This window comes from Eumetopias jubatus, unplaced genomic scaffold (genome assembly GCF_037043125.1).
Source record: "Eumetopias jubatus isolate StellerSeaLion01/CBP00866 unplaced genomic scaffold, mEumJub1_p1.0 scaffold_10, whole genome shotgun sequence".
Lineage (NCBI taxonomy): Eukaryota > Metazoa > Chordata > Mammalia > Carnivora > Otariidae > Eumetopias > Eumetopias jubatus.
The window spans coordinates 101,361,671-101,381,951 of record NW_028274816.1 but is presented as its reverse complement, the minus strand read 5'-3'; the positions used below and the strand labels follow the sequence as shown (position 1 = coordinate 101,381,951).

Below are 20,281 nucleotides of genomic sequence, written 5' to 3'. Positions count from 1 at the left end.
AGGTGCCCCACTAGAGTATCACTTAAAAGACATGCTAAAAACTCATAATGGCCTTTAGGAAATGAGCCTCCCCACTCTCATCTCAACTACAACCACAGAATAAGAAAGAGCGGCAGGCTGGGGCGCCTGGGTGGTTCAGTTGGGTAGGTGTCTGCCTCTGGCTCAGGTTGTGGTCTCGGGGTCCTGGGAGCGAGCCCCACCTCGGGCTCCCTGCTCAGCGGCGAGCTTGCTTCTCTTTCTCCTCCCCTTCTGTGCTCCCTCTTGCCATCTCTCAATCTTGCTCTCAAATAAATAAAGTCTTTAAACAAAACAAAAAACAAAAACAAGAGCAGCAGGACAAGTCTGTTTCTGTTGTGACAGCATCCATATATGCCATTCTTAGTATCTGTATGAATAAACTGCATCCCAACCTGTTGACAGGATCTAGATACTCATAATGCTAAAAGCTCTCCCCAGGCGGCTTGCTGGAGCCAAATGTTGCTGTGAAAAGTACAAAAGATTAGGAATTTTTATATCCAAGCTGACACTCACTCATGAGGATGTCTAGTTATGAGATAAGAAATCTGAAGTTTCATCTCTACAAATACATTTCTTTTACATGGGAAAATACTACAGTGACATTTAGTATCTTCAGAATGTCATTACTTTGACCAGGCACTTTCCATCATTGCCATCCCAAAATTGGGAAAAATCCCCAAACACTGGAATTTCCTTTGAAGGAGGAAGAATCTGGTGCTAATTCTGCCTTGCATACAGTGGAATAAAAACAAATAGCTGGCTCACACAGAACTCCCCTGGGGTGAAGGCAGAAGCAGAAACAGGGCCAGCAGCTCTTCTCGGCATCTGGAAGTTACTTGATAGGCTCAGAGGGTGGGGTTGGGCTGACCCCAAGGGTTCAGAGTTCTCCCAAAGCAGTTTTCTCTAGAAAATCACTTCTAGTGGTTCTTGCTCAAGTTCTATAAAGGGACAGACGGTGCTCCGTATGGGACTGTTCTGAAATGCTCAGTGGTGCACATTTAAAAAAAGAAGAAACGCTGACTAGGCGCGTAAGCGCTCAGTCAGTGACCTGAGAAAGCAGCCAGTTCAGGCCTGACAGGAAGGTGTGAAATCTTGCCTGGACTTCTCCCTGAGAGGGCAACATTGCTTTGGCTCCATCATCTGCTACAGTATGACCTGGGGAAAATCACAGAGTCTTCCTGGGCCTCTAGTCCTTCATTTGTAAAGTTGTTAGAATAATCTACTTTTTTCCTCTGTGAAATCTTCTATACCTTTCCAAGAAACTATGGTATTATTATTATATTATTTTTAAAGATTTTATTTTATTTGAGAGAGAGACAGTGAGAGAGGGAACACAAGCAGGGGAGTGGGGGAGGGAGAAGCAGGCTTCCTGCTGAGCAGGGAGCCCAATATGGGGCTCGATCCCAGGACCCTGGGATCATGAGTTGAGCCGAAGTCAGACGCTCAATGACTGAGCCACCCAGGTGCCTGATGGTATTATTTTTTTTAAGATTTTTTAATTAAAGTTTTAATTTATTTGAGTAATCTCTACACCCAACATGGGGCTCTAACTCACAACCCCAAGATAAAGAGTCGCATGCTCTTCTGAGTGAGCCAACCAGATGCCCCTAGTATTGTTTTGTTAAAATTTGGGGCCATATGACCCAAGAAATTCTGATATTGTTAAGAGCTCAGATTCTGGAGCTTGACTATATGTGTTCAACTAGTCATGGGTTCCCAACTAGCTGTGTGAGCTTGGGCAATTTACTCAACCTCTCTGAGCTTTCATTTGCTCATCTATAAAATAGGTATAACTAGGGGCACCTGGGTGGCTCAGTCGGTTAAATGTCTGACTTCAGCTCAGGTCGTGATCTCAGAATCCTGGAATCAAGCCCTATGTCGGGCTTCTTGCTCAGCAGGGAGTCCGCTTCTCCCTCTCCCTCTGCACCTACACCCTCTCATGCTCTCTCTCTCAAATAAATAAATAAAATCTTAAAACTAAATAGGTATAATTATAGTACACACCTCATAGAGCTGCTGTAAAAAAATTTTTTTTTAGGATTTTATTTATTTGTAGGGCGCCTAGGTGGCTTAGTCAGTTAAGCGTTTGCTTTCGGCTCAGGTCATGATCCCAGGGTTCTGGGATAGAGCCCCATGCCGGGCTCTCTACTCAGCAGGGAGCCTGCTTCTCCCTCTCCCTCTCCCTGCTGCTCCCCCGCTCCCCCTGCTTGTGCTCGCTCTCTCTGTCAAATAAATAGATACATACATACTCTTTAAACAATTTTTTTTATTTATTTGAGAGAGAAACAGCACGAGGGAGCAGAGAGAGGCAGAGGGAGAGGGAGAGACAGACTCCCCCCTGAGCAGGGAGCCCAACGTGGGGCTTGATTCCAGGACCCTGAGATCATGACTTGAGCCAAAGTCACTTAACTGACTGAGCCACCCAGGTGCCCCAAGCTGATGTAAAATTGTTAGTTAATAGATCGCGTGTTTAGAGCAGACCCTGGCATATAGTATACATTGTAAAGATGTTTGCTGTTGATTTATTGATCACTTTCTCTTCTGTGCTTCCACAGATAGCACTGTGTACATCTCCCTTGCAGCAATGACCACACTACTTTACAGAAAGACACCACGGTGAAGTGGAGACAGCAAAGGCCTTAGATTCACATCTGTTTCAAATCCTAGCTCTGCCACCAGCTGAGATTTGAACCCCAGACTGGAGTCCAAAGTACATAGTTTCTCTACACCTCTAAGTTCCCTCCTTCATAAAACGGAGAGAATACTTATTTACCTTGTTGGGCTAGGAGAACTAAAAAATAACCTAGGGGGACCTGGGTGGTGCGGTCAGTTAAGCGCCTGACAATTGGTTTTGGCTCAGTTGTGATCTTAGGGTTGTGTGACTGAGCCCTATGTTGGGCTCCAGACTCAGAGCACAGTCTGCTTGATATTCTCCCTCCCTCTCCCTCTGCCCCTCCTGCTCATGCTCTCTCTTCTAAAATAAATAAATAAATAAATAAATAAATAAATAAATCTTTTTTAAAAATTTAAAAAGGGGCACCTGGGCGGCTCAGTCGGTTAAATGTCTGTGTTTGGCTCAGGTCATGATCTCAGAGTCCTGGGACTGAGCCCCGAGTTGGGCTCCCTGCTTGGCGGGGAGTCTGCTTGTTCCTCTCCCTCTGCCCCTCCCTCTGCTTGTGCTTTGTCTCTCAAATAAATAAAACCTTAAAATAAACAAACAAATAAATAAGAACCTCTATGGAAGCACCCAGCTAGTGCTGTAGCAGTAAGTATGTGATGCCCCTTACAGGTGCATGAGACCATCTCCACGAAAGAGACTGGAATGCAGTAGGGTGGGTGGGGTTTTTGTCAACATGGCAGAGTGGGGCTTTACCTTTCTGTCTCGGGATTCTCTTGCTCGCTTCGGACCCTGGTGGTTTCTTCCATTCACAACATCTCCTCTGACTTCAAAATCATGCTGGAAGAAACCCAAGGCAAACCATAGGGATCAGAGAAAGAGAAGCCTCCTTCAATGGAAGTAGAGTAGATACATCCTATTAAGGAATTCAGTACTGCCGGGCAGAATTTTAACAACCCCACCCCTGCCTGAAAAAAATCATTCTTTTTGGTGGACTGAATGAAATGACCAGCATCTCAGCTGCTGAAATCAATTCACTGAAGCAAATCTTTGTGGGCAGAAATGAACAATTGGCTTTTCACCTCATCGGGCCTTAACGTATTTTAATTTTCAACATCTGCCTCTTCTCAAAACATTCACTTAGCATTGAGATTAAACTGCTAATACTGCACTGTTATAAAGGAAACTGGAGAATTCCTGATCTCTTAAATCAATTGTGTATTACCATCTAAAGAAATTAGGGCTTCTCCCAGGGCAAAAATGAACTATTGGGATTTCATCAAGATAAAAAGCTTTTGCACAGCAAAAGAAACAGTCCACAAAACCAAAAGACAACCGACAGAATGGGAGAAAATATTTGCAAATGACATATCAGATAAAGGGCTAGTATCCAAAATCTATAAAGAACTTAGCAAACTCAACACCCAAAGAACAAATAATCCAATCAAGAAATGGGCAGAAGACATGAACAGACATTTCTCCAAAGAAGATATCCAAATGGCCAACAGGCACATGAAAAAGTGCTCAACATCGCTCGGCATCAGGGAAATCCAAATCAAAACCTCAATGAGATACCACCTCACACCCGTCAGAATGGCTAAAATTAACAAGTCAGGGAACGACAGATGTTGGCGGGGATGTGGAGAAAGGGGAACCCTCCTACACTGTTGGTGGGAATGCAAGCTGGTGCAACCCCTCTGGAAAACAGTATGGAGGTTCCTCAAACAGTTGAAATTAGAGCTACCGTTCGATCCAGCAATTGCACTACTGGGTATTTACCACAAAGATACAAATGTAGGGACCCGAAGGGGTACGTGTACCCCAATGTTTATAGCAGCAATGTCCACCATAGCCAAACTGTGGAAAGAGCCAAGATGCCCATCGACAGATGAATGGATAAAGAAGATGTGGTATATATACACAATGGAATATTATGCAGCCATCAAAAGGAATGAGATCTTGCCATTTGCAATGACGTGGATGGAACTGGAGGGTGTTATGCTGAGTGAAATAAGTCAATCAGAGAAAGACATGTATCACATGACCTCACTGATATGAGGAATTCTTAATCTCAGGAAAGAAACTGAGTGTTACTGGAGTGGTTGGGGGTGGGAGGGATGGGGTGGCTGGGTGATAGACATTGGGGAGGGTATGTGCTACGGTGAGCGCTGTGAATTGTGCAAGACTGTTGAATCACAGTTCCGTACTTCTGAAACAAATAACGCAACATATTTTAAGAAAAAAGAAAAAGAAGAAGATAACAGGAGAGGAAGAAAAGGGGAGTATGTCAGAGGGGGAGACGAACCATGAGAGATGATGGACTCTGAAAAACAAACTGAGGGTTCTGGGGGGGGGTAGGGGGATGGGTTAGCCTGGTGATGGGTATTGAGGAGGGCACGTTCTGCATGGAGCACTGGGTGTTATGAACAAACAATGAATCATGGAACACTGCACCAAAAACTAATGATGTAATATATGGTGATTAACATAACAATAAAAAAATTAAAAAAAAAAAGAAATTAGGGCTTCTCATATTTCCATTGAGAGATTTACAATTGAGACCAAAATGGTAAAATATACATTTAACACATTAAAGAAAGTTAGAGCTTTTTCAAAATTCCTGGTTCTGACTGGTGAAGGATGAGGAAATAAAGAATAATGGGATTGCGGAGATTAGAGCTTTTGGGAGAATTTTGGGGAAGAACGCTTAGAAACAATTCTGACCAAAATGTAGGGAGGACAGCGTCATGAATGTCACCACAGGCTGTTATTAGAGGAAAGAACACTTAACATTTTGTAGCCACTTGAGTGAGAAAAGTCTAGTGCTAAAAATGTCATGTTTGAAGCTGACCCTCAAATTACTTGTTCTGATTATACCCCCGTGCCGACTTAAGCTCTCTACCTGAAAGTCTAGTATAAATCCCCAAATTCACACATCTAAAACAGAGCTCTTGATTCTGCTCCTGCCTCCCGTTCTGCCCCATCCCAGGATGCTCCTCCTCTTCTTCCTTACCTGATTTACTATTACTAACATCCACTATCGTTCAGGCCAAAAACCTAAGCCTTATCCCCTCAATGCCTCCCTTTACCCCATCCTCCAAATTTAACCCTTTAGCAGGTCCTATCTCCAAACATAACTCTAACCAATTTCTTCTTACCATCTCCATGCCACCAATTACCCTAGAAATAAGATTCAAATTCCTTACCATGACTTCCACCAAATCCTACCTGATCTAGCCCTTGTCTGTGACCTTTTCCAACCCCTGGTCCAACCTCTGCTCCCTACATGTAATTCACCAATTACTACTCTACAGCTATGCTGGCCTATTTTTCTTTAATAAACCAAACTCATTCCTACCTCAAGACATTTATGCTTGCTGTTCTTCTGCCTGTTAACATTTGTTCCCTACATTTTTCTAGACCAATTCTTGGTCTTTTAGGTCTCAGCTCAAGGTTTTCAGAAAGCCTTCCCTGGTGTCCTTAGGTAGTCAATCTCTGTCCCCAGTCAGTTGCTAGTCTGTTCTGTGTATTTCTCTTCCACAGTTAAGTATGTAATGTATTTATTTATTTTTAATTATCTGGCTACTATCATTCTTTTTTTTTAGTTTTTTTTTTAAAGATTTTATTTATTTATTTGACAGAGAGAGAGAGAGAGAGACACAGCAAGAGAGGGAACACAAGCAGGGGGAGTGGGAGAGGGAGAAGCAGGCTCCTGGCTGAGCAGGGAGCCCAATGAGGGGCTCGATTCCAGGACCCTGGGATCATGACCTGAGCCGAAGGCAGACGCTTAACGACTGAGCCACCCAGGCACCCCTAAGTTTTTATTCCATAGTATTTATTGGTTTTGTTTGTTTGGTTGGTTTTTTTAAGTAGGCTCTATGCCCAGTGTGGAGCTCAACACAGGGCTCGAACTCATGACCCTGAGATCAAGACCTGAGTTGAGATCAAGACTCAGATTTTTTTTAAGATTTTATTTATTTATTTGACAGAGAGAGACACAGCAAGAGAGGGAACACAAGCAGGGGGAAGAGAAGAGGGGGAAGCAGGCTTCCCCGAGGAGCCAGGAGCCTGATGCGGGGCTCGATTCCAGGAGCCTGGGATCATGACCTGAGCCGAAGGCAGATGCTTAACGACTAAGCCACCCAGGTGCCCCAAGACTCAGATGTTTAACTAACCGAGCCACCTGGGTGCCTCTATTTATTGGTATTTTGAATGCATCTTTATTTACTATATATCTCCCCTCAGTGGAACATGGATCCCAGCGGAGCAGGGACCCATCACTCTTATTTGCAGCAGTATTCCTGCTGCCCAGGACATAGTAGGCTCCCAATCATATCAGGTCACAGAATCAAAGTTAAAACCAACAAAAACATCATTTGATTAACTATGAATATGCTGAATAGTGCATAGTAGTTTAAAACTGCTTTTGCTAATTTTATTTTGCCTGATCTGTTGTCACTGGCAGCTCTTAGATGGCTCTGTTCTAAAATTATTCTTCCTCCTACACTGTCTTATTTACCTCACTGTTCTCAGGATCATAAAAGTAACATCTCTTTGAAGGCATCTGAGTTTTAAGCAGATATATTTGCATATTAATACGAAGGGTTTTTCTTCAAAGACAGTGGACAACCAGTTTTCTACAAAGGTCTATACATGTGAGATCAGGTGGGCCTGTTTCTTAGGCTTATGAATCTTTTCTTTCTGCTTTATAAATTCCTTTTCCTTCCTCTGAGGAGATTGTTTCTACTGAAACTTGAACTGAGAACACAGAATTTCCTGGGTTGCTCTGCAATTCTTGATGATCCACATCACCAGGGAATGTCTTTGGAAAGGACTACAAACAAGGAAGCAGACAAGTATTCAGTGCTTTTGTGACTCAATGGCACCAAGTCTTTTTGATCCGTTTGTAACATCAAGTACCTACCTCATCTAGCATCTTTCTTTCTTTAATAGACTGGGTCACCCCTAAAGAGATGACAGAAAAGACAGGTCACACGAAGGCAGAAGAATGTGCTCTTTTCATGGAGGTGGATGGTGAAGCGATTCATGTAACAGCGCAGAGGGCAGAACACTGAGTAGAGGTCCTCCCTCTATAAAGCCACAGCTCCCTAACAGATCTTCTTCTGGAGACACAGCAGTGGCTTAAATTAAACATTATAAAAGTGCCTGCTGCACATGGATTTCTGCCTGGTATTAAATAAATCCTTAGTTATATGCTAACTTTGCTAGGAGCAGATTAGGTCCTATTAGTTATAAAATGAAATCCATTTTCCCCAACATCACCAGCTTATCCGAGCAGAGATATGCATTCAAGATAAAGCTAGTTTAGTGTTACCATTAAAGACCTTTTGGTAATTCAGATTCAGCATCAGCAAAAACCTTAGGTGTTAAAAAAGTTAGGTGTTAAAATGCAATTCTGAGGTGTTAAAGGGAGGAGGGGAGATATACTGTACTTACAGAAATAGCTAACTACCCATTTTCCTCCTGCAATACCCAGAAAATATTTCAGTGTCCGTTCGCACACAAATTCAGCATCTGCAGGATGAAAAACATCCAAAGGATTAGAAGGGGAAAACAAAAATCAGGAAGTTCTGCTGTAAGAAGCTAAAGTGCCCCTAGCTCCTTATGCCACTCGAGATCAATCTGGATTGATGATTCCAACAGCCCTGGTGATAGACTCAGAGGCTGGAAGCATCCCTAATTATAACCAGCAGATGTGCATCTTTGGAAGTCTGGAAGAGGCTGATATGAGGTTAAGACCACAGGAAAGGTCTGCTCTGTCTTCTAGGTGCTCAAGATGTCTGTCACAGTGTTCAAGAAATTCCCCATGTATACTGATACATGTGGATGGGGAAGGTCTATTTCACTGGATGGCAAAATGTGAAAGGACACGAATATGTGAAATCCTGAATCTGAAATGTCCATGTAAGCGACAAAGTTTCACCCAGAACGTCTCCCTGGGGAGTCCTAACCCCTAAATTCCTAATTCCCCTGAGAGGGCCAGGAAAATAGACTATTTTCACAGCTTTTCTCTTTTCTATGTATTTCAGAAAGCAATTGCTGAAGAATCAGTTCTGTTTTTTCGTAGTGTTTCAAAGGCCCCCTTTGAAGAACTAAGCAAAATGAGGAAAGAACACTTAGTTTTAAACAGGAGAAATTAACTAAATCCTAAACACAGTAGGCCATCTGCCAGTGGAACAATAGCCATTTTCTCTCCCAGAATTCTTCACAAATTAAAAAATGTTTTTCCTGGGGCGCCTAGGTGGCTCAGTCGGTTAAGCGGCTGCCTTCAGCTCAGGTCATGATCCCAGGGTCCTAGGATCAAGCCCCACAACGGGTTCCTTGCTCTGCGGGAAGCCTGCTTCTCCCTCTCCCTCTGCCTGCCGCTCCCCGTGCTTGTGCTCTCTATCTCTCTCTGTGTGTCAAATAAGTAAATAATCTTTAAAAAAAAAAAAAGGGTTTCCTTCTTCAATTTTTAAACTGTTGTAAAAGTTGATTAGTAATAGGCTTTAAACTCAGAATTCTATTTTGGTTCATTTTTAGTTTAAAAGTAGCAAATGTTGTATTCCCTTTGTTTAAAGACCGAACTACTTTATTATATTTTTTTAAAGATTTTATTTATTTGACAGAGAGAGACACAGTGAGAGAGGGAACACAAGCAGGGGGAGTGGGAGAGGGAGAAGCAGGCTTTCCGCGGAGCAGGGAGCCCGATGCGGGGCTCGATCCCAGGACCCTGGGATAACTGACCTGAGCTGAAGGCAGACGCTTAACAACTGAGCCACCCAGGCGCCCCAAGACCGAACTACTTTAAATTTAATTTGCATGTTAAAGTTTTTACCTTTCAGCAGCTCTGATCCAAAACTATAGCTTAAGATATATTAAATTTTAATGACATTCATCTCTAAAATAGTACTTAGTTCAAAGTACCTTGTCCTGGCACCTGATTCCTGTAAGCATTATCCTCTGACCCTGTGGTACAGCCTTTGCACCTTAGAAACCTAAGATCTTTGAGGTTCTAAGGCACTGTGTCCCTGCCATGGAGCCTGGACCCTTATGTTCAAGCGCCAACAGCTATATGACAGAAACATCCTGGAGAGGGCCACCATATTTCCAAAGTCACTTCTCTTCAGAAGGTTTCAAGACTTGAGCTACAGTCTGTATCTTCTGGGTGCTGCATGCACCACTCTGCTTTCTGGAAGGCAACAAGTGAGTCCATCTCCTCTTCCAGAAAGCAGCTCTCTGAATATTGGAAGACAGCTGGCTTGTTGCCTTCAGTCTTTCCATTCTTTCCCCTGTTCTTCAAATAATACTGCTTTTTATTCCTTTCCCCCATCCTCATCATCTACCTCTGGAGAAACACTCTAGGTGGTCAGTGACCAGCTTAAAAAGAAAGCATAGTGCTCAAAGCAGAGCACATTATCTTTCAGGCAGTCCCTCCCACAGAAGAGGCAGTGCAGGGGTCCGAATCTACACTTCACTTGCTCTGGACACGAGGCTTATGTTCATAAGGCCCAATTTCAAATGAGCTTTTTCAGCAGCGCTGAAATGTTTACTTAGGTTTAGCTAAAAACCTCTGAAGTCTCCGTTATCACACGAGCCAAAGTGAAGATTGAAAAAGAGGAAGGTGTAGGACAAGTGAATTTTCCCCTTCTCTTTTTCCTGGTTCATACGCTAGGCTACCTCAGAGCTGAGAGTGGACTTGCTTCTTGAAAAACTGTTAAGCACACTCAATCCGGGTGTGTGAGTGGAGCTAGGACATGGAGTGGACACGGAGCGAGCATTTCCAAATGCCCGGAGTTTGAGTGCGAACTTGCTTCATTCCTCTCTTTGCCCCACGTGTTCTTCCAGGACTTGGGCTCTGCCTTATCAGAGAGCCCCTCACACAGGGTGGTTGAGGCAGGGTGGATGAGAAGTGGCTCACCATTCTGGCTCACTACTCTCCAAATCTTAACCCAAACCAAAGGGGGTCAGGACAGAGCAAAACTATTATTTTTCTTTCATAAATAACTGATTGATTGATGGAAGACTGTCATCCATGCTTTTGCTTAACAATTCTCCCATTTTTTCATGTAGTTTTATGCAGCAGATGCAACATGCTCTGTAAGGCTCTTGGTATACCTGTTTTCATGATGATATGAGTAGTCTCTTCAGAAATTTGATTAGTTAAAGTGATGTGGTGTTTTCTGGCAAACTTGTGCACAAGCATCTGAAATCAAATCAAATATTACATTATAATCAATTACCTCTAGTACACAGCTTAGACTGTTACCCTAGCTTTGACTCTCCATTTTCCTCACAAAAGGTACATCCCTTTTATTCGAACATGCCTGAAGTCCCAAAATAAATAGTAATTTAATAAAAATTATGTAGAAATCAAAGGAAAACATTCTAAAATAGTCTGTGCTCACAGACATGGAATTACAATACAGGATTCAAAATAATAATTTTTCCCTTTAATAGCAGGTATCATTTGATTCCCTAAGACAGTTTCTTTGCAGAGTGATACTCTACTACAATTTAGGTTTCTCAGCCTACACTTTATAAGTCAAGAGGTAACCAGCCTATTCAGAAAGTTATGCCACAGATATGTGGCTGAAAAACAAGGTTCAACCCTCTGATAGTTACAAAACATTCAAGTCAAGACGCTTCTAAAGGTCAGTGCAAAAGCTATCAATTCCTCTTAAGGATAAGGATTGGAGGAGACTCAGATGCTTCCCAAAAGAAAGCTCCAGCCTTCTAGCTATTACCTATCAACCAAATAAAAATCAATAAATAGTAAAAGGGATTAACCAGTTCCATTATGGACAGTTGACATAATCAGTAGCTACTGTTTGGTAAACAACTTTGCTTCCCAAAGGCCATCATGTACTAGTCATGGCCACCCATGCCAATATTTCTGTGCTACGCAATACTGCAATGGAGAGCAGGCATCTTTCTTTCAAGCTGCCTTGCTTCCTACTGCCACAGGGCACTGCAAAAGGGAGGCTAGAGAAGCTAATGACATCCTCCCCCTTTTGCCACTGCCCTCTGCCAGGTTCATTAGCAATTCTGAACTGATTAATTGCTGAAATCCCAGCCTTGAAACAGTGTTCAGTTAGGAGAGCAACTGCTGAAAAGATCATCTTAATACAGGCTTTGGAATTAATCATGTGTACTACAGTCAGCAGCTTTCATAATAAATTTACCACACTTCAGCAAGTCTGAATGGAGCTGAAAAGTTTTCTCCTTGGCTTGCCTAAAGACAACACGTACCCAAGTCACTTACAGTCTAATCTGCAGCTCCGAGCTGTCCATGGCAAGAAAAGATTAGATCATTTTAGCCTCTCTGAAAAGCTGAACTCACAAAACAAAGGAAAGGGGAATGCTAATTTTCAATGAATAAATGGGAATTCTAGATGTATAGGCAAATGATCAAGAGCAATATAAGCAGACAAAGGTATGAATTTTCAGAACAAACAGCTGATCTAGGCGCATGGTCGTAAGACGGGAATTCTAGCATTATTGATGAAAATTTATTTACTGTATCTACTAGGGCAGACACAGGTTATTCTGCTCTTTTAGTAGTGGGATACATTTGGCCCCTGAGCCACTACCTATAGAGAGGACAAGAAATGATTCTAGGAAGGATATATTAAGAAAGATATTTAAGAGGGGCGCCTGGGTGGCTCAGATGGTTGAGCATCTGCCTTCGGCAAAAGGGTCATGACCCCAGGGTCTTGGGATCGAGTCCTGCATCGGGCTCCCTGCTAGGCGGGGAGCCTGCTTCTCTCTCTGCCTCTGCCTCTCTCTCTCTGACTCTTATGAATAAACAAATAAAACATTAAAAAAAAAAAAAAAGAAAGATATTTAAGAATGACCGGGTCAGGGCGCCTGGGTGGCTCAGTTGGTTAAGCAACTGCCTTCGGCTCAGGTCATGATCCTGGAGTCCCAGGATCGAGTCCCACATCGGGCTCCCTGCTCAGCAGGGAGTCTGCTTCTCCCTCTGACCCTCTTCCCTCTCGTGCTATCTCTCATTCTTTTTTTTTTTTTTAAAGATTTTATTTATTTATTTGACAGAGAGACATAGTGAGAGAGGGAACAGAAGCAGGGGGAGTGGGAGAGGGAGAAGCAGGCTTCCCGCGGAGCAGGGAGCCCGACGCGGGGCTCGATCCCAGGACCCTGGGATCATGACCTGAGCTGAAGGCAGACGCTTAACGACTGAGCCACCTAGGCACCCAATAAATAAAATCTTTAAAAAAAAAAGAATGACCGGGTCATCTCTCAGAGTGCAATAAATGGCACCCACTATTGCAACCATCTGATAAGCTGGTGTGTTATCTTATGATTTTAAAGAAATATTCATTCAGCTACTTTATTATGAAAGGATACCAATGGTGATTAATTACCAGGGAGGTCAATTTCCTATGATGTCTGAAATCTACCCTCAGCCCAAGCAGAAACAAAATTTTTAGTAGTCTTAATATTTTAATGGATATTTTTCTCTATAATGTGAAACAATTCCTATTTCTGATACCAGGGGCCCAAGGACATGTCAAATTCTAACAGGGAAGGGGTGCTGTAGGGCAGAAATGAAAGAGCGGGGGGCGCCTGGGGGGCTCAGTCATTAAGCATTTGCCTTTGGCTCAGGTCATGATCCCGGGGTCCTGGGATCGAGCCCGGCATCGGGCTCCCGGCTTGGCGGGAAGCCTCCTTCTCCCTCTCCCACCCCCCCCACTTGTGTTCCCTCTCTCACTGTGTCTCTCTCTGTCAAATAAATAAATAAAATCTTAAAAAAAAAAAAAAAAGAACTGAAAGAGCAGGTTAATGAATAACTGTATTACAAGCCAGGATAAAGATAAACACTGGAGAAATGCCACTATCTGTCCGTTTGCTTGGAAGTTGGATTTAGTTAATTATGCTCGTAAGTTCACTCAGATATAACCAGGGTGTTTCCTCTGGGGATTAAAACTATACTTGTTTTTTTTAGATAAAAAAAATTAAAATTAAAAAGCTCTATATTCTACCCAAAACTATAACCTTTCTGCTAATACTTAATAATTATTTTCTTAATTAAATATATACAAAATAGTCCGTGCTACAGCTTTATCTAGGTCCCAATCTTCAGAGATTAGCAATGGAAATAAGATTACATAGAATCGATCTTGGTTCCTAGATTTCTCCCTATAGTTATTCGTTGCCAGTACCTATTTCAAACTATTTGCAATATGTTAAGAAGTCTCTGTTGTTATGGAGATACATAAATACACTCACAAATTCTTTTGGTGTTAAGCCTGATGCCACCATAGATATTCTTCTGTTGACTCTTTTTATTGAAGATATAACTTCTGGCTTCACCGTGCCCACACTGTCTTCCCTCGTATTATACCCAGCAGTACTAGCAATATGGAAAGTAGCTGTACTCTTGGCTGATTCTTCAGCTTGAAAGTGGGGTAACTTCAATGCAGAGGTTGAAGTTGGCATGCTGCTAATATGAGCTGGCTCTGGGGCTCTGTCTGTAGAGGGATTGGACTCAGGGTCATCAGAGAAGAGGCTGATTCCAGACTCGAGGTAAGGGGTTCCCTCTGAAAGGCACAGGGGAAGAAGTTTAACCCACATGATGATGAATCTTGAATTACAAATAGTCTTCATGATTCTGTATTTTAAAAATAAAAAGTTTAAGTCAACTGACTAAAAAAATAGAGCAGCATTTTATTGCTAATGACAGGAATACAAGTAACTTTAAATATTCTTTTCAAATTTTTTATTACCTATATACTCTCCAAGTTTTTACCAATGACTATAAAGAACATGGTACTTTTGTAAGGAAGAACAATTTTGAAAAATTAGACAAATACTTGATTGTTCTTTATCCATTATATCATTGTCTTTCTGACTTAATAAATCATCAGATATCATTGCCAAATTAAAAATAGAAGACCATTCCTGAAACACTTCAGAAAATGTCACTCCATCAGGAAGTAAGCATAAAGAGAACATGTGAGATTCCTAAAATGACCTTAATGAACACGGCCAAATACAACATTTAGGTGCCAAAGAGCACCTTTTATGATAATGTGTTTTTGAGGACTAATTTAAAACTTTCTTTACTGATTAAAACTTTGATTTATAAGCCATAAAACACACCATTCATTTAAAGTGATTTATAAGGCATAAAATAGTCATTTATATTCATTAATTCATAAAATGAGAGCTTACTTTGGAGATTTGACTCATTTTTCAATAAAGGACAGACTGAAAACTTTATTCTAGGGCCCTAGAATTCTTTATTTTTTACTTTATTTTATTATTTTTTTTAAGTAATCTCTATGCCCAGTGAGGGGCTCAAACTCACGATCCCAAGATCAAGAGTTGTATCCTCTACTGACTAAGCCAGCCAGGCACCCCTAGGACCCTAGAATTTTTTTTTTTAAAGATTTTATTTATTTATTCATGAAAGACAGAGAGAGAGAGAGAGAGGCAGAGGGAGAAGCAGGCTCCCAAGGAGCAGGGAGCCCGACGCGGGACTCGATCCCAGGACCCTGGGATCATGACCCGAGCCGAAGGCAGACGCTTAACCATCTGAGCCACCCAGGCGCCCTAGGACCCTAGAATTCTTACTTAACAGTTGAAATAAAATACTTAGAGCACACAAGACTCTCCCATCCTCAAAACTGTTAGAGTTAAACCAATAAAGACAGATTAAGAGCTGCAAAAATTTTCATGTCAATTTGGATTAATATTCAAGCTATTTTTCTAAAATGGGTTTAAGTATAAGAAAAGCATTCATTATAGATAGATTAGACATGCTAGACATCTGAAAAGTTGGTTAACCAAAATAACCTTAGGTCAGATTCAAAGTAAAACAGACATTGTTTTCTCCATTAGAACAGATGAAACAGTACCCAGATCTGGTCTTGGCAAATCAGACTGCTCCATGAAATTTTGCGCCTCTGACTTGGTCAGTTGTTGCTCCTCCACACTGACAACCTTAATGAGCTCCTCTTGAGAAGGGCAGTTTGTGTTCTGAAGAATCCTTGGGTTGCTGTGCACATACCACTTAGTATCTAACAACTGGGACTGAGAAGCGGAAGACCTAGAAGGATGAAGGGAGAAACATACCAACACAGTTTGTGAAAGGACTCATCATACTTCCCAGGCAGCGGACGCACAAGTGGAACAGTTCACTGTCAGGGAGATGGGGAATGACTAGCGAAAAAAGAACCCGAGTGACTGCCCAGAAGTCTAGATTCATGAAGCCTGCCAATGTGTCAGGGCTGACATAACAGCTCCCCTTACGGCCTGGGCTGAGGCAGGATATCTCTCAGCTGTTTAAAAGCGTGTCAGCAAATTTCACCAAATTCTCCACTGCCACTCACTCAATCAAATTCTATACGCTATTCCACTTGAGTCCAAATGGATGTATTAGAATCAGATCTCTCATGAATATAGAAAGCTGATTAATTTTGACATTTTTACACTCATTCTTTCTACCCAATTTTAGCAGAATTCACAGAATCATCCCTATCTCCTGTCTTTTCAATGTCCAAAGCCATTCTCAAAACAAAAGCCAGCTGTAAAGTACTGCGCGCCCAGTGATTCTGTCCTCCACTCTTTCAGCTGCTTAGGGCTTTGCAGAATAAGATACTTAGCAACAGATTTAAAGGATACTTAAGAGATATGAGGAATTCATCCTCAAATGCATTATTAAGAGTTTCCTTTAAATAACAATGGTTATTAAAAAATCAAATAAAATTATTATAATATACAGTCTATTATAATGGATTATATAAGATATTGTAACATAATAATGTTAATAACTAAAATAAATAATTGTCTATTAAATTATTGGGTGTTTACTACAAGTCAGGCAATAAAAGTAGGCCCTGTGCATTAAAGATGAGCAAAACCCAAATCGCCGCTCTCAGTCTAGTAGAGAGAGGATATTCAATCAATGTGTAGGTATTTTTTCTTTTCTTTCCATATATATATAAAATATATATTCAATATATATGAAATACATATTTTATGTAGGCTCCACCCCAGCACGGAGCCCAATGTGGGGCCTGAACTCACAACCCTGAGATCAAGACCTGGGCTGAGATCAAGAATTGGACCCTTAACTGTCTAAGCCACCCAGGCGCTCCAATGTGTAGGTTCTTTAATAGATGTCTCTGTAGGGTACACTGGGGAGGAGGAGGAGGTACAGGAATATTTAGTGTAAATATTAAATGGATGGTTAGCTCAATTGATTAAAACATGGCAATGAAGTCATTCCCTCTAAACATGGGCTAGCGCCTGTGGAGGCCAGATCTTTGCATTCTCTGTCACAGCCACAATGTCAGTCTCCCAGCCTCAAAAATATATCCTTAGTTCAAGAGGCTTGAAAGATATTATGATTAGATTATCGACAACTTGTCACTATTTTCAGGAAGACAAAAAATAAAAGTATACTTACACACAGTAGGAACTCAATAAATATGAATTCTTTTTCCTTCCTAGAGTGGTAAGATGCAGGACTCTGATGGCTCTGAGGTTCTGTCCTGCACTATCAAATAGGAAGAACAGTCCCTACTTGTTCTTTTACCCTCACAGCATTGTAAAGATCCAATGAGGAAGCAGATAAAGTACTTTTGAAAATATGAAGTGCTACACAGTCTTATCTCAATAATGATTTGCATAGACATCCCTGAAAGATATTCTGAATTCTCCTGGGGTACATCAATAGTTAAACTTTTTCTAGAGAGGCCAAAACTTCAATCAGGGCCAAGGGCTGCTGGTCTACCTCAGCTCCCAGGCTTGTTTAGGTTTCAGTTCTGTATTTTATCCTGCCCTTCAAAAGGGACAAATCTACTGTGCATTTCTGACCTCGTAGCTCATGCCCTGTATAGATCCAGAAAACCTATGTGCAATTAAACAAAAGAAGTGTCCTGGGGCAATGAGAGGTTAGAAATGGTTTTTTACAAAAAACCAGAAAAAGGATGGTGAAAAAAATTTAATAGTAAGAGTTCAATATAAGTAAAGATGTTACTTAGATACTACAACTTGACACTTATTACTTCTTACCTTCTCGTTCCTGGTTCTTTATTTTTATTGGTGGAACTATCCAGAGATACTTGAAATTTGTCAGCAGAAAGGCTTTCGGGATTCTGGCTTATAGGATAGTCACTACTTTTCTCTGAAGTTAATACTGCTTTAAATGGAATGAGAAAACAAAGAAATCTACTTTACTGCTTTGTCCTGATGGTGGTAATTCAGATGAGGATATCGATTTTTTTCAAAAGCAGCAACCTGTGACAATCAAATTAGTTTTTAAACAAGTATATCAGACAGAATTTTGTAAACGTAAGTGATGCAGCACCAGATGAAACTAAATAACTCAAAAATAGTAGGGACAATGAAAGGAAACACTTTAGGATGGAGTAAATGAAGATACCTGGCTGAGACGAGGCTGGAAAAAAACATACATTTTTTGGCCCTGAATGATAAGGAAACAAGAATAGGAAATGAATTTTTAATCTCTGCAGCAAAATAAATTATCCTGAAATTCCCTTAGATAACAGGGAAGAGAAAGTACTGGAAAGCACAAAACACATTCTCTACTGCCTCCACACCAAAGACTGTAGAGGATGAGGGCTTGAGCTTTTTGCACGTGTAGGGAACCAGGGGAGAGGTTGGATGAGAAAGAAAACAAAGGTAACATTTTGCTTCCCTTTTTCAATGACTGAGAAGAAAAGCAAACCAAAAAAACCAACACACACAAAATCCAAGGCGCTGACTGATAAGGAACTTTGAAGTAATCTATGGAACTGCTGATGAAATGGCACAGGAAAAGGAAAACACAACAGACCCAAGGCAAAGTTCTGGCACCTTAGTGCGTCCTTTTTATTTATTAATTCCTCCAAATGTATTATTGTACCATTGCTTTCTAGGAAATGCCTTCAAGGCAGAAATCTTTTAAAAAGCAAAAACAAACACTTAAAACTACAAATGTCTTCTACCCATTAAAAAATCACTGACGACTGTAATTTATTTTGAGCTTTTATTAGAAAAGCTCAAATGCATAAATCAAGGTAGAAAATTTTAAACAAAGGCTATATTAATTAAATTGTTTTTTAAGTCACTGGGTAGCTTGGGGGGAAATAATCATTGACCTCCCAAGTCATTCCTCAAATGCAGTATTTCTAGTGTGCTTTATGCCTGTCTTTTTTGGACCTGTGCCCTTCTAGGAACACAGGAACTCCCAACTGCTGGAAGCAAGCAGTCTTACAGTGAACCAGCAGGTTTTTCTTTCTTTTTTCTTTTTTTAAAGACTTTATTTATTTTTCAACAGAGAGAGAGAGATAGCGAGAGAGGGAACACAAGCAGGGGGAGTGGGAGAGGGAGAAGCAGGCTTCCCCGCTGAGCAGGGAGCCCGATGTGGGGCTCGATCCCAGGACCCTGGGATCATGACCTGAGCCGAAGGCAGACGCTTAACGACTGAGCCACCCAGGCGCCCAGCAGGTTTTTCTTTCAACTGTGTATCATTTCCCCCCAAGTACAGGGTGATAGTTGATAAAAGGTAATGTGTAGCGGTGCCTGGGTGGCTCAGACGGTTAAGCGCCTGCCTTCGGCTCAAGTCATGATCCCAGGGTCCTGGGATCGAGCCCCATATCGGGCTCCCTGCTGAGCAGGGAGTCTGCTGCTTCTCCCTCTCCCTGCTGCTTCCCCTGCTTGTACACTCTCTCTGTCAAAAATAAATAAAATCTTAAAAAAAAAAAAGGGTAATGTGTAGTCTTTAAGGAATCACACCAAATAATTAAACACTGGAAAGGGGTTAAAAAAAAAAAAAAAGTGAAAGAGTACGGGGGTGGAGGGGATAGTCTCCAACACAAACACAGATATTACAGTCATTCCATGGTCTAAACATTTGGCATATGAGTTGCTCTTTTTTTTCTTTTTAAGATTTATTTATTTGAGAGAGAGAGAGAGAGAGAGAGAGAGAGAGAGAGAGAGCATGTACAAGAATTCAAGAGCAGGGTCAGGGGCAGACAGGGGGGAGAGAATCCCAAGCAGACTCCTAGCTGAGCACAGAGCCCCATGGGGCTCAATCCCAGGACCCTGAGACCACAACCTGAACCGAAACCAAGTGTCAGACGCTTAACTGACTGAGCCACTAGGTGCCCCACTCTTTTCAAGACAATAAGGCTCAAACTACAAAGAAATTAAACTAACCTGAGTTGGATTCGATAACTCAATAGTATACAAAAAACCCAGGGCAAAAGTTTTCTGCTCTTCTTCCTTAATCCTTATTTCATAAAGCAGGACCCAGAGCCCAAGTCCTGGAACAGTCCCTCTTAAATTACCCCCTCTTCTGGGGGTCTTAACCTATTATATTCTTCATGGGTAGGGAATATGGGCTAGACCAAGCATTTAATAAACTTACTGACTGCCTATTATGTACTAAGAATTATGCAAAGTATTGGGGGGGATCAAAGGAAAAAACATCAGGGAAGAAGGAAAGATATAAGAAATGATAAACTACAAAATACACAACCTAAAATGAAATTCAGTTCTAAGAAATGATAAATTAGGGCACCTGGGTGGCTCAGTCGTTAAGCGTCTGCCTTCGGCTCAGGTCATGATCCCAGGGTCTTGGGATCGAGCCCCGCATCGGGCTCCCTGCTCGGC

General features: G+C 41.6%; 1 protein-coding gene across 13 annotated transcripts in view; it reads right to left on the bottom strand.

The window, feature by feature from the left end:
• Positions 1-20,281, bottom strand: part of BRCA1 (BRCA1 DNA repair associated) — a 66,953-nt gene that overhangs the window by 6,680 nt on the left and 39,992 nt on the right. For 8 of the 13 annotated variants that reach the window (XM_028093921.2, XM_028093932.2, XM_028093922.2 and 5 more), the window contains 7 exons: positions 17,678-17,804; positions 15,517-15,707; positions 13,886-14,196; positions 10,754-10,841; positions 8,093-8,170; positions 7,560-7,600; positions 3,392-3,475 (listed from right to left, as the gene is read on the bottom strand). In XM_028093921.2, coding sequence (XP_027949722.2) covers positions 3,392-3,475; positions 7,560-7,600; positions 8,093-8,170; positions 10,754-10,841; positions 13,886-14,196; positions 15,517-15,707; positions 17,678-17,804 — 920 coding nt within the window. Of the gene's footprint in view, positions 1-3,391; positions 3,476-7,559; positions 7,601-8,092; positions 8,171-10,753; positions 10,842-13,885; positions 14,197-15,516; positions 15,708-17,677; positions 17,805-20,281 lie in introns of those variants that run through there. The other 5 variants (XM_028093923.2, XM_028093933.2, XM_028093924.2 and 2 more) reach the window with 2 other exon arrangements.